Below are 14,141 nucleotides of genomic sequence, written 5' to 3' on the forward strand. Positions count from 1 at the left end.
TATTCAGTTAAAATACTATTGTTACACTATTCATATTCTTCATTGCATGTGCTGTGTCACTGTGTGCACTCACTGATTCATGAAGAAACTCATTACACAGTTTTAGTTGTTGCCCATTTGTAGTGTTTAATGCCACTGAAAAACAGACGACTTGAACATCTTTCTTTTTTCCTTGTAGGTATTTCCAGTGGAACAGTGTATAATTGGGCTAGCGCTTCTACTGCTGCAAACACCAGAAAGTCAGCAAAAGTCTGTCTTGAGTCTAGGTAAAGCTCTCCTTGTGAAAGAGGAATCCACACTCTTAAGACTGTTTTTGTTTCTTCATGTTTATGAAAATAAGCACTGCATTCCCCTGAAGTTGGTTTGGGTGGTGAAATGTTTTTTATAAGCAGGATTTTCCTGAATTTAAAAAGTAACATTTAATCTAATGGCAATAAAGAAAAATCTTACTGCTACACTGACTTTTTGGATGTATGTTACTGTATTCTAAGCTCCCTGCTATCTTGGAGCTTACCTGATTCATTTTTGAGTGAACAACAAGATATTCTCAACTGAGATTCATGCATCCTGAATGGTTCCTTTGACAGATCTTAAGAGAGCAGGCCTGACAGTCATGGCAATGTTTGGCTGAGCTTTCAACTTAGCAGTTTTGATCAGTGGAGTTATTCCAGTAAAAACGAAGGACTGTGCTACTTTCCATTATTGTATTTCTTGCTGCCATCAGGTACTTTGCTATAAACAACAGAAATATATGGGTCTCTAAATAGAATTGGAGTTTTACCAAAACATCTTTTGCACTTTAACTCTAGTATGCACATACTGTAATTCTGGGGACTGTTACTTTGCTCGACCAGTGTTCCCTAGAAATGTTTGTGTCATGCCTAGAAGTACAAATTATGTTAGTTCTTTTTTCCCCTATGTGATCTTCGTTTTTCCCTGCTTTGTCTTAAATAGCATACAAGCTCCTTTCCTGTTCAGAAACCCAGAACATCTCAACCACAGCCCTTACTTTGGTGATGCCTGTGCTACAGATCTTATCTTCTACAACAGTTGGGGACTGCATATCAGAGGATGATTCTGGAACTACCAGGCAGCAGCTGGCTGTAAATCTTTTGGGAATATTACAGGAGAAAGATGTGAAGGATAAAAAGGAATTGGTAAAGTTACAAGATTTTTTCATTCTTTTGGGGCAGGCAAGGGATGCATTTAACAATTTTGCTGCATTACACCTAGCTGCTTGGGAAAGACACTACATCTGTGAGCTTCTTTGTGTAATATGTTGTATGGAAATACTCAAAAATATATATAGTCCATAAAACTAGACTACTGGTAAAGAGGAAGTGTGTTTGTATGCTAGATATTGTTTTACTTAGGAGATGGGATTTTTTTACTTTTAGAGACCGTATAGATTAAAAAATTCACTTGCATTATTAATCAAGTAACAGGACTTAGTAGAAAACAAGGTTATGCATACTTAACTTTGTTTCTTTCAGACTTGCTTATTCTACTCATCTATATCCTTTTCCTTACCATCGTATGTGGCTGTTAGCTACCATTCTTTCTCCTTTGGCTGAAGAGAGTTACGGAGCACATAACTGTCACTTATCAAATTTAAGCTCATTATCCTGGATCTTTCTGCCTGTGCTGTTGTTTTTGTGTTTTTATTTATTTTCTTATGTCCCACTTAGCTGCCCTCCACCCACTTGTCCCATATGTTCTGAGAACAGGTGACAGCAAGTCTCTTTGATCAAGATGTTCTTAGCACTGTGGAAGCTAAGCTCCCTTTCTGCTTTACACTGCTGTTATGTGGTGTAGGGAGGGTGGTGATGGGATGAGTTGGAGACAGAAAAGACGCCAATTCTGAGTTCCACCGTGTCTCCTTGTCCTGGAATCCCTCTCCAACTTTGTCTTCCATTTCCACAAATCTGAAAAGGCAAGCCCATTTGTACTCCTAATGAAAGATAAATGTTTTCAAGTTCAGTAAAGCCTACACTCCTTACTCTGCTCTGAAAGAATGCCTAGGGGTGGCATGCCAATGTTGGGGGCAAAATCAATAGCCCAGCTCAAGTGCATCTACACCAATGCCCACAGCAACTTGTGGCCATTGCCCCTTGTTCTCTCCATGTGGCTCCTTGTGAAGAGAGAGCTTCTGTCCTCTTAGTAGCTGCCCTTCAAGTACTGGAAAAGTGTGGTGACATCCCCCTTAAGCCTTCTTTTCTCCAGGGTGAAAAGACCTAACTTATAGGGCAGGTTGTCCAGCCCTTTGACCCTCCTTTGGACTCTCTCCAGTCTGTCTGCATCTTTTTTTGAATTGTGGGGACCAGAACTGGACCCAGTACTCCAGGTGCAGCCTGACAAGTGCTGAGTTAAGTGGGATGATCATGTCTCTGTCTCTGCTAGTAATGCCCCTGCGGATGCAGCTCAGGATCCAATTTGCCTTGAGCTGAACATGAGTGCAGCAGTGCTTTGACTCATGTTCAGCTTGTTGTCTACGAGGACCCCCAGGTCCCTCTCAGCAAGGCTGCTCCCCAGCCACACAGATCGTAGCCTGTGCTGGACTCTTTGGTTACGTTGTCCCAGATGCAGGACTTTGCACTTGTCTTTGTTGAGCTTCATACAGTTCTTGCTAGCCTGCTCCTCCAGCCTGTCCAGGTCCATCTGAAAGAGGGCGACAAATTTTATTCGGCTGTTGGTCGACAGCCGGCTGAACATGAGCCGGCGGTGTGCCCAGGCGGCCAAGAAGGCCAACGGCATCCTGGCCTGTATCAGAAATAGTGTGGCCAGCAGGAGCAGGGAAGTGATAGTGCCCCTGTACTCAGCACTGGTGCGGCCGCCCCTCGAATACTGTGTTCAGTTTTGGGCCCCTCACTACAAGAAGGATGTTGAGATGTTGGAACGTGTCCAGAGAAGGGCAACGAGGCTGGTGAGGGGTCTGGAGAACAAGCCTTATGAGGAGCGGCTGGGGGAGCTGGGGTTGTTTAGCCTGGAGAAAAGGAGGCTGAGGGGGGACCTCATTGCTCTCTACAACTACCTGAAAGGAGGTTGTAGCGAGGTGGGTGTCGGTCTCTTCTCCCAAGTAACTGGCGAAAGGACGAGAGGAAATGGCCTCAAGTTGCGCCAGGGGAGGTTTAGATTGGATGTAAGGAAAAATTTCTTTACTGAAAGAGTAGTTAAACATTGGAACAGGCTGCCCAGGGAAGTGGTGGAGGCCCCATCCCTGGAAGTATTTAAAAGACGGGTAGATGAGGCGCTTAGGGACATGGTTTAGTGGGCATGGTGTTGTTGGGTAGATGGTTGGACTCGATGATCTTGGAGGTCTCTTCCAACCTTTAATGATTCTATGATTCTATGATTTATGTGGGTTGAGCCCTTGCAGAGGGCCACTACTGGTGGGTCAATCCATGCGTTGTTGTAGCTGCTTGATCCTGTGATCTGGGGTCCAGCTACGCCAGTAGAGACAGTGGCAAAGAGGGTATTGAGAACCTCTGCCTTGCCAGCATTATTTGTAACTAGTTTCCCTGCCCTGTTTAGTAATCGGCCTGTCTTCCCTGTGCTCCTGCTTACTGCTCACGTATCTGAAGAACCCTTTCTTCTTCCTGACATCTCTGGCCAATTTCAGTTCTAGTGGAGCCTTAACCTTCTTGTCTGCATCTCTGTGTGCCCTAGCAAGGTTCTCATAGTCTTTAATAGGTATGTGGCTGCCTTTCCATAGCTGGTATGCTTCTTTTTTGCTTTTAACCACACCCAAAAGCTATATTTTCTTCAAGGGCTTTTTTTTTTTCTTGGCAGTGATGGTAATGGGGAATTGTTCTACTTGTAGTCTCAAGATTTAGAAAAATGTTAGGACGTGGCTGACCTGCACTTCTACTTTGCCATTGAGGGATTTTATATATATCTTTCAGTGTTGGCAGACTGAAATTTTCTACCTAACCTGCTTGAATGGGGTGCAGCATTAAAATAAAAATGTGGTAATAGCTTGTTTTCATGCAGCTGAAATAAAGGGAGAAGGGAGTCAGTACAATTGTGTAGCAAAACCTTAGGGAAAGTAATGAGGAATGAGAAATATCAATATAATATTTCAGGCTCTACTAATTTTAGCAGTTTTTTCCAGGCATTTAAAAAAAAAACCCAAACAAACCTGTAATAGTCTGATCTTGATTTCAAGTCCTACGATCCTGTAGGGGCAGGCAACTAATCAGTACAACTTTACAGATCCTGAAGCTCTTCTTAGCCCACTGTATGTCCTTGGATAAAGTTTAAATACTTTCATCAATGTATGGCAGTTTCACAACTGTATCCAGAAGAGATTTTTCGCTCCAAGTGATCTTGCCAGCAGAGAGATGGCATTATAAACTGCTGAATTTTCACATACAGTAATTGTAATGCACAAGTAATGGAATAAGCTAATTTTAATGTTATTTTAAAAAGGTCATCTAAAGTACAGGGGCATTCTACCTTCCATTAGCCAAAATAAATTTACATTGCATTGAACAATGTGATTAAAATGAAATTCTGCAGTTTTATGGAGAACAGTTTTTGCCACTCAAAATCTCTTTTTGCCTGGTAATTTAAAGGTGAGTGGGCCCTGCCCTGTTGGAGTCTGAATTCTATTTTTAATGTTCATTTGGAGACGTCTTTTCAAATACTTTCTTGACCTGAGTTTTATATAAATGTTCTTCATCTAATTACTGCCTGCCAATTACCGTCTTGATAATGGAAAGACATTTCTGAAAACACTGCATTTTCTAAGGAAACAATTATTAGGAAAGAGATGGTTTGTCTTGTATTTTTAATGAAAAACTTTGAACTTCCACATTAATTTGCAGGAGCTTTAAAATATATATACTTTTGCATATATAAAAACCTGAGTTAGGAGGATTCCTCACTTGTATTTTACTATTTTCCTGCTTCTAAATGTTATCTTCCATGACTGCATCTATAGAACATTTTGTTCTGAGAAGTTAAACAGTTAAACAAAAAATGTAAAGTCAGATTAATTTAAACTGTGGTGTTTTATTAAGTACTATGAAAAGTTAAGAGAATTTCCTTAAAATAATGTAGATGATACTTAAACTTTTGTGATGCACCTGTCATTGTCAGGAATGGAAGCTTTTAATGTACTCCAGTGTTATTGTGTCCATTTTAGTGAGGAAGTAGCACTGCAGTTACCAGCAGGAACAGGAATGATGGATGCCAAATAAAAGGCGGAACTCCTGAATAGGGAATTAGCAACCCATTCAAACATCCTTAGTGCAAGAATTCATATAAAGGATTGTAAACAAATGTATTGCACTTTGTTCTTTACATTTATTGTATTGGGGCCCTAAAAAAAAGGTTTGTTTTGGATGACAGATCTGGATTAGGTTTTTTTTATTCTTTCATGGTACCATATTTGATTGAGAATTTTGTTTGTTTCACTTGTTCTCAGGTGTCCTGCAAACTCCTTTTCCCCATAACCAGCTCTTACAGCTCATTGTATACCACCTGGAAGATCATAGAGCTCATGAAAGAGAAGTCTGCAGTTACTAACTGGTTATCTTCAGTGAAATCACTGTTACCTGTTACAACTCAAGTCCCTATCCATGTTTTTCTTCTTCTGGCTTATCTACTGATCCAAGAAAATGGAGACAGTCTTCGTAATGTACTCCAGGCTACTACGGCAATAGCCAAGGCTGATTGTTCTCAGGTAAAAACTTACTGTTAGTGGATTTTGTTACAGGAACTGGGCTGGATTCTGCAGCCAAGAGAGGCGAGGCTGCCACATCTTCATGACCCCGGGTCTGACAAGTGGCAAGACTGTGCCTGTATTCCCAGTAGGTACATGCACATGCAGCACATGCGTATACCACATACCTGTGCTTATGTGTATATAACGCAGACAAACAGCACTTGCAAGAACACAAAACAGCACCACAGGCCCCATCCTGCTCCGCTTTCTGGCTGATGGAGGTCTACTAGTGGGAATATACGTACAACATTTGGGTATGTATGATATGTACAGTATGGATCCCTCCAACAATGGGGCATAGATGGTCAGCGTGCACACTAGGTGGCTCCTGGATCCCAGTCTCACCAGTTGCTGGCGTCTGGACATAAGAGCCCTTGAGGCTGCAGCTCCACTGCAGTTACTGGTGCAGACTGCCCCCCATCCTGCAGAGAGAGAGACACACACAGAGGCACAAATATACCACCACCACCCCTCCCCCCCACTGTCTGGGACTCCCCTGGCCACCAAGCAGGCAGCCCTGCCTCTGGTCTTGCCCTTAGACACACACATATGCATGTATACGCATATACCCCAAGCTGGCTAGAACTCACCTTTTGTGTGTCACTTACAGCAAAATATGTATTATGTCTCTGTTTTGGAGTATTTTTTAGTTGTTTAGGCTTAGGAAGAAAGACTGCCTTATTTGTTGGTATTATCCAATAAGTATGAAAATACAACATGAGGAAGTTGAAAAGAAGCTACTAAACCATCTCTGACTCTTGGTGACCTTATAAATTATTGTCTGTGTTCTTTTGTGGTTACTGGAAGACTGCCAAATCCCTTGTGATACCTGTATTCTTGCTTCTTAAAAATATGTGCATAGTCTTTGCCTGCTTCAGTACTGAATTCAAGGCAGAATTATGCAATATGCTTATACTTATCTACATAGCCTGGAAAGATAAATGGGGATATCTAGAAACAGTAATAGGTAATGCAAGAGGCGTTACACAGAAACAATCATATCTTACTTGTAAAATAAAAAACTTTAGGGAGGGGAGAAGTATTGCTTCAAATTTGAGATGTGCCATAAAGACAAGCTTTATTTGCTTTTTTTTTAAATTGCTTTCTGTCTCAAAGAGTTATCATACTCTGCAGCACAAGAGTTGGAAAAAGATACAGCTTACGGGGTATGCACTTGATGACTTACGGTGCTGAGCACCGTAGTTCTGACGCAGGGAAGCAGTCCAGGATGTGCTTGCAGTTGAACACATATTGAAACACTGTGCTAAAGCAGGCCTGTTGTACAGTGCTTCTGGAGACAACTGTATTTCTTAAGCCGGAGAAGTTTTTAAATCAGGTGACAGCTTTATCTGTTGCAGGTTGTCTGCTGTTAACCTTTTATGTCTCTTCTCAAATCTCTTTCAGGCTGGGCTTTTGTTCTGTTTTTTTCTTAATGGGGGTGTTTCATAATGCATTCAAGTTGATACAGATTTGGGAGCGTGTGATTGCTTTAAAATTTTTTTCAGTTTGAATTTTTTTGCATTTTAACTTTTCTTTATTGTCTTTCTAGCATTGTATTCAGTCATAATTTTGCGTTGTAACTAGGTTTTGTGGGGATTAGTCATTTTATATTTCTAGGCTTAAATGATGCTAGTTCCAGGGTGTTTTTTTTTCTGTCTTTAGACACTTGAAATTTGTTAATGTCTGTATTAAAGATAAGGGTTTGTTTTTTGGATGGTATGTGGAAAAAGTATGTGTTCAGACACACAGTAACATTGAAAAGTCCAGTTTTCAGTCTGGAGAAAATTGCAGGGTTTTGCTGTAGAATTACTGATCAGGACTGAGAGTGTTATGTGGGCATGGAAGAACATGTAGAATTTGTTCATTTACGTGAACTGCTCTGAAAAAAAGTGACATGAATTATTTACATCTTATTCAAACCAACTGTAGCTGCATTTCCAAGTGCATAACCTCCAAGCACATTTAACTCATTGCATTTTTCACTACAGCTTGAGGAAATAGACGCACACAATACTTTGGAGGGAGGAATAAAAAAGGAAGGTTTCAGTGGTCTTAAAAGAATTTTTCATTGTGGCATCAGTAGCATAGCATTGGGGTTTTTTGGGTTTTTTGGGGGGGTTGGTTTGGTTTGTTTTTGTCTGGAAGAATCATAGGATAGTTTGGGCTGGAAGGGACCTCTAAAGGTCGTCTAGTTGAACCTCCCTGCCGTGGGCAGGGACATCTTCAACTAGACCAGGTTGTTCAGAGCCCCGTCCAACCTGACCTTGAACGTTTCCAGGGATGGGGCATCCACCACCTCTCTGGGCAACCTGTTCCAGTGCTTCACCACCCTCAGCGTAAAAAATTTCTTCCTTATATCTAGTATGAATCTACCGTCTTCTAGTTTAAAACCATTATGTGTTGTCCTGTCGCAACAGGCCCTGCTAAAAAGTCTGTCCCCATCTTTCTGACAAGCCCTCTTTAAGTATTGAAAGGCTGCAATAAGGTCTCCCCAGGGGCTTCTCCTCTCCAGGCTGAACAACCCCAACTCTCTGAGCTTTTCTTCATAGGAGAGGTGTTCCATCCCTCTGATCATTTTTGTGGCCCTCTTCTAGACCTGCTCGAACAGGTCCAGTCTTTCTTGTACTGAGGACTCCAGACCTGGACACATACTCAGGTAGGGTCTCACCAAAGCGGAGTAGATATGGATGCAGCATATTGGGAAGAGGTATAGCAGTGAAGAGAAAATTGCAAACTGAACTGAAGGGTACAGCCAACTCGAGCTGTCTGCAGCACACCTGTAGCACACTTCAAACCACAAGTAGCTATCAGTTGAATTGAAAAAAATTACTGGGCAATTTGCTGTTGTAGTACATCCATGCCTGTATATGAATTACATAGGGAAGTGTCATGCTTTGGTCATTTTATTGTATTTTGAAGTTCCTGTTTTATTGAATGAATTCATTTTAATGAATACACAGGTGGCTGTAGATTCAAGATGACAGTGTTTATACAAAGCTTGAACTGCAATGTTGATACTTGCTTTAGGAAGAACCTACAAGGCTACACAGCTTATTTACAGTTCAAAATAAGAACAGGACCTAGTTCCTAGATAGTTCTTTCTGAAGTATTTTTTCAGTGTCCTTGGCATAGTCCTTGTTGAATTGTGTGTAGAACAGCTGTCCTGAGATGTTACAAGTCTGACGCCAGTGGAAATAGTGAGCTGCTAGAAGTTAGAACTGACTCCTCAAAGTTACGCATCTGGTGGAAATGTGCAAAACGAAGTGCTTTTTGTTCTTTTCAGGATATCTTTTCCCATTCTTACTTTGTCCACTTAATGGTTCTTTCTTATTTTCTTAGAATGGCTGTTACTTTCTTGCACATGGATGAGTTCTTTCTCTTAAACTACAGATTTAAAATTCTGTTATAGCCTTGTACCTCTTCTAGGGGGTGGTTAAATAACACAAAACGGGACAATTAAAAAGGAGAAAAAAGGCATAACAAAACATGCAAGCAAGTCAGAACCTCACAGTACTCTTCTCAGAGCAAAAGATTCTTTCTCGGACAGCTGTGGCAAGAGGGCACTTGAAGCTGCTTTTGCTGCTTCATGCAATGTTTTGCTTTCTTTTAATTTGTCACCTGCTTCTTGTCACTCCATTTAACTTAAGATACCAATGCTGTGAGTTGTTTAAAACCTTATAGTGAAAAATAATGGATCACAAAGGCTCTGGTGGTCTGTGGCAGGGAGAAATAAATATATTGCACTAGGAGTTCCTAGGTTACTTCTCCTGACATGGTAAAACTCCAAATAACCTGTGCTAGGAGAGCCATTTGCCAAATGGTGGTGGTATTGTTGCTGATCACCCGGTACAATGGCATGCTGTAATATTTGTGGAATGAGCACAGTGTAGAGTGCATTCATAAAGTTGTTACTTAACTATTTTGAAAGAAGTGGAAGCCTTAGCATTTTTTTAAGCCTTTCTTGACCAAGTGGCTTTATGCTTTTTAAGTTAGAATATAAAAAAAAACCCACTCCACGTTTTCTTTGAAACGTAAAGGAAACCATAGATTTGAGTATCGTTTCTAGAAGTGCAAGTTAGTCTTCTGAACTCAGGATATAGGTTTACTTTGGTCATCCAATTCACAGCTAGAAAAAGGTTTTCTGCATTACTAACAATGCTAAGGTTTCTGGTAAGAAGTGTTTCATTCATGAGTCTATCATCATCAGAGGTCTGGGGTTTTGGGTTATATGCACTATAACGGATTTGAGGGGGGCATTGTATGAAGTACATGGCCAATTAAGACTTTTTTTTTCACCAGCTCTAGTATAGAAGTGGCCTTACTGTATGCTATTTTAGCCCGTGCTATAAAGTTTACTTATTGTGCTGGGTACAAAGCTTTAGGTGCATGAAATATTGACCATATTATTTCAGTACAAGTTGGAAAGCTGGTAGCATAAAAGTAAGCAATCTCAGTGTCTTATCTCCAGGAAACAAAAAGGAATCCTTTAATAAGGAGGCATGTTAGGAACAGGATGGTATTGCTGGAAAATAACACTTGATTTCTTACATGCCGTTTAGAGCTCCGGTTGAGAGGAAAGGTGTGGAGTTAATCAGTGAGAAGGGGCTGAATGTAAAGCTTGCAGGTAAAGAAAATTGTGATCCGACCATGACAATGTGATCCTGAGCCAGCAATCAGAAATCAGTCTTCTAGATGAATTTTCTCTTGTAACTGCAGGAGGCAGGTTTTTGAAGGAAGACACAAAGCTTAAAGTAGCTTATAGATGTTTCGTTGACCTAGATTTTTTTGGCAAGGTAATTAAAACTTCGTTTTCTCACTTGAGGTGGGAAACACCTAATTGTGTTCAAAGGGCAGGAGTAAGCAAAATGAATTGCACTTGCGTGTAAAAGCAAAGCTGAGCTGATGTAGAACCACCTCTGCATCTCTTCTTTAACTTAGCTTCTTCTTGAAAATCTCTTTCTATACGTTAGCATTCAAAACTAGTATGAGTAGTACACCCCAACTATGAATAGTTTGACAGGTCCACTAAATAGTCTGTAACCAGGGATACAGGCCTCAGGCTTTGTAAATGAATTAATTGTCCGCTAGGAAAAGGGTAGGTAAGTTATGGCTACATGTTTTGACACCTGTAATAGACATACATCTGCCCTATCCTGGGAAACTTTTCTTCAGTCCTGATCCAAACTGCTGCAAGTAAGGCAGTTTTCTTCTTGTGACTAGCTAGGCATGTAAAAAACCACCAAGGTAACTCCAGGCTTTTTATTGTGGGTTTCCTGTTTCTGTGTGTAGACTGTCTCTAACTTGGTTTGCTGCAATAGGTCTTTGAGCTGTATGATGAATCAGTGGCATATTACAGCAAGAGGAAAGGCATAATGCTTTGTTTATTAACTATTTGATATAATTGTTCAAAATGCAATTTGATAGTCATTCAAAAAAGCAGTAACTTGCTGGGAAAAAAAATTCCTGAAGTAACATGGCACCCGAGCAGAATGGCTTGAACTCTGACTGTAGAGAATGATTCTCTTCTGAATTTATTGGAGCAATGTGGAATGGCTCCACTGACTAAAACTCACAGTTTTAGAGACAAATTTAAATGCAAGTCAGCAGAGTTACAGAAGCTTTAGAGAGATACAGGGAGAGGAATTTAACATGAAGTTGTTGATGTTTAGCATGGCATGAGTGGGTTTACCTACTTTGTTTGTTCTGCTTATTTTAAGCCAAAGCTTTTGTGCACCAATACAGTAAATAAGATTGCTGAACACAGCCTCTTGAGCTAACTATGGTGGTCTGACTACTTCAGAATTAAGAAGCCTTTCAGCCTGGTGAAAAAGTCCTTCCTGGCATTGGGAAAAATGGCTCGTGCCTAAATGCAATTAGAAGGTGAAGTTCAAACTGCATCGTATTTTCTGTTTCCCTAATGATCAGCCGAAGTCTATGTGAATTAGAAACTGTTGTTTAAAATGCAGAATGCAAACCATAATTTGTTGATATCATCTAACTGGCTCACATTTTGTTCGCTAACAGGGACTGCAAATGGTGGTCTTTCAGTCTTTTAAATTACTGTGGTCTTTAAAATACTTTTCTGCAAAATATGTAAAGTATTCAGGTGTCTTTTTAGTAGCATTACGTAAAGCAATCAGTATAATTAGTAATACAGTAGACGTTCTGCTGGGTAATATTTGGAAATTTGGCATGAGAATAATACTGTGCTTAACTGGGGTGATATTTTCCTTCTCAGTCCTTAGTTAAGTGCAACCAAGGACACCTGAATATTCTTCAGTTAGCAATATCTAATGCATTGCTGTCTTCTAAATCACATTTTTTATTCCAAAAGATCTTAACGCTTTAAAACTGGGACTTACTGAGTGACTCAGTTGAACTTGAGATCACCTGGCATCTATCTTGACTCTGACAAGTTATTTTAGTTCTGAGCCTGCTTAATGGGTCCACAGAGATTATTACAGTGTGGCACAGCACTGCACTGAAAGATTATCACATTGTTTCTTGTAGGTGCAATGCTCTCTCTAAGGCAGGAAGAATTACCTAGGATGTGTCTGGTCTTTCTCTTGCAGTTAAAGTAGTTAGTACAGGGGGAGAAAGCATTGAATAAATGCAATGGCCAGTGTGATGGCAACAACCACTAACAGATTGATGGCAAAGTTATACTTTGGGAATTGCTTTATTTGGTTCTGTGTTTTATTCAGTTCCACGTAAATACATGGTGCCTTATAAAAGATAGGGAAAGTAAGTAGTAAAACAATGATCGGAATGTCCTTTAAGTTAAGAAAGTGGAAAGCTCATCACAACGAACTTGTTAAACATTTTGAGTCTTCAGTTCCATACGGCACTTTCTGAAGGATGCAGTGGAAGGTGGTGTGCAGCATACAAATTAGAAGGCTGTTCTGAAGAAGAGAAGAAGCAAGTCAGAGGTTGGGTGTGGAAAGAAGGGAATAAAAAATGGCTATTAATCCCAAGCCTGTTTTTAAACAGTCACTCATATTAACTTGAATCTGTTCCCTTGGTGTTAGCAGCACTTGAACACTCAGTTGAAACCCAGGTGTTTGTAATGAAAAGAAGGTCTAACCGAGTAAACACAGATACATTCTGAATGCCATGTCTTTGATTCATATTCAAATCACAGTAAACTTGGGCTAGCAGACCTCAGAGCTTAGCCTTGCAAAAGGTAAATAAAATGTCCATAGGGCAAAACGAAAAAGTGTCAACTTTGCAGCCAAACTGTGGACTACCTGTACTACAGCAGAGTATATGGAAGTGCTGAGATGTCATGGTGAGGGTCATAGCATAAAAAGAATTGTGTGGTGCCTTTTTTTTTTTAAGTGATCAAGATAATCAGTAATTCTGCTGCTAGTGAAATTCTGTTACTTTGTGGTTCAGATGATTAGTGGTTGTGGCTGTGGATGTTGAACTGAAAAGGTGATTGCCATGCAAAATCTGAGTTCAAGAATTGTGTTTCAAAACAAAACAGGGTCAAAGAAAAAGAGAATGTGCATCGAGAATTGTATCCTCATTGCTTTCATGTTTATTACAACTCTACAAAGGGGGTTCACAAACAGTATCTCCCATTTCCACACTGAATGTTGGTTTTATAAGGAGTCTGTCTCTGTGGTAAATTAATGGGGCATTTAAAAAACCTTGCTAGGTTTAAAAATAATTACTGTATTGATTTTGCAGACATTGTTCTAGTTATCCTTTATTTTTGTTTTTTCTTACCCTTTCCATGAAGAGAGCCTACAAAGGACTTGTGTGTATGTACCTCCTCCTGCCCCACTGAGTAAAAACCTTTTCATGGTGCAAGATTAGTGATTATATTAGATCTGTTTTTAGCTGAAGCATTTTGGAGTAATGATCTTGAAACACTATGGAAAAAAATCCAGAAATCTTTTTAAAAGGCTGATGAACGAAGAGTAGTACATGGGCTTTTAGGCTGTCTTAAATCAAATCACTGCAGAGGCTGCACTGACAAATGCTGTTCTTGAAAAGACTTAATACAGTCCTTCTAATCGGATGAATTTTCTTGTTGTGCAAAAAATGTTATTACACTCTGTGTGAAACCAGCTGTGCTGCAAGGGGAAGAAAAATCATCTGACTGAGAGGTCACTGGCGAATAGAAGCACAAGATCTATTACCATTATTAGAGGATTATAAGGCTCTAGAGGACATCCGTTCTTTTATGGTCTTTCAACTGCTAGAATGAAATATTTTAGTAGCAAATTACACTCTTCTGGGAAATCCATCTGAAGATGCATTATTCTGTGTTGTTTGGGGGCTGGGAGTGTATTAAAAAAAAAAGTAATACTTTTTTATTTGGGTAGAAAACATGTTCAAGGATATGTTGAACTGCATTTGGCTCGCTCAGGTGGTGCCTGTGGTATTCTTCTATGTCTGATTATGT

The 14,141-nt window shown here is 40.1% G+C and overlaps 1 protein-coding gene across 1 annotated transcript in view; it reads left to right on the plus strand.

Moving 5' to 3' along the window:
- FOCAD (focadhesin) overlaps positions 1 to 14,141 on the plus strand; it is a 120,315-nt gene that overhangs the window by 27,060 nt on the left and 79,114 nt on the right. Inside the window, exons 9-11 of the mRNA XM_009328075.1 lie at positions 179 to 266; positions 955 to 1,157; positions 5,429 to 5,686. Of these exons, the coding sequence (XP_009326350.1) occupies positions 179 to 266; positions 955 to 1,157; positions 5,429 to 5,686 (549 nt within the window). The remainder of the gene's footprint in view (positions 1 to 178; positions 267 to 954; positions 1,158 to 5,428; positions 5,687 to 14,141) is intronic.

The sequence above is a fragment of the Pygoscelis adeliae genome, unplaced genomic scaffold (assembly GCF_000699105.1).
Source record: "Pygoscelis adeliae isolate BGI_AS28 unplaced genomic scaffold, ASM69910v1 Scaffold45, whole genome shotgun sequence".
Taxonomy (NCBI): Eukaryota; Metazoa; Chordata; class Aves; order Sphenisciformes; family Spheniscidae; genus Pygoscelis; species Pygoscelis adeliae.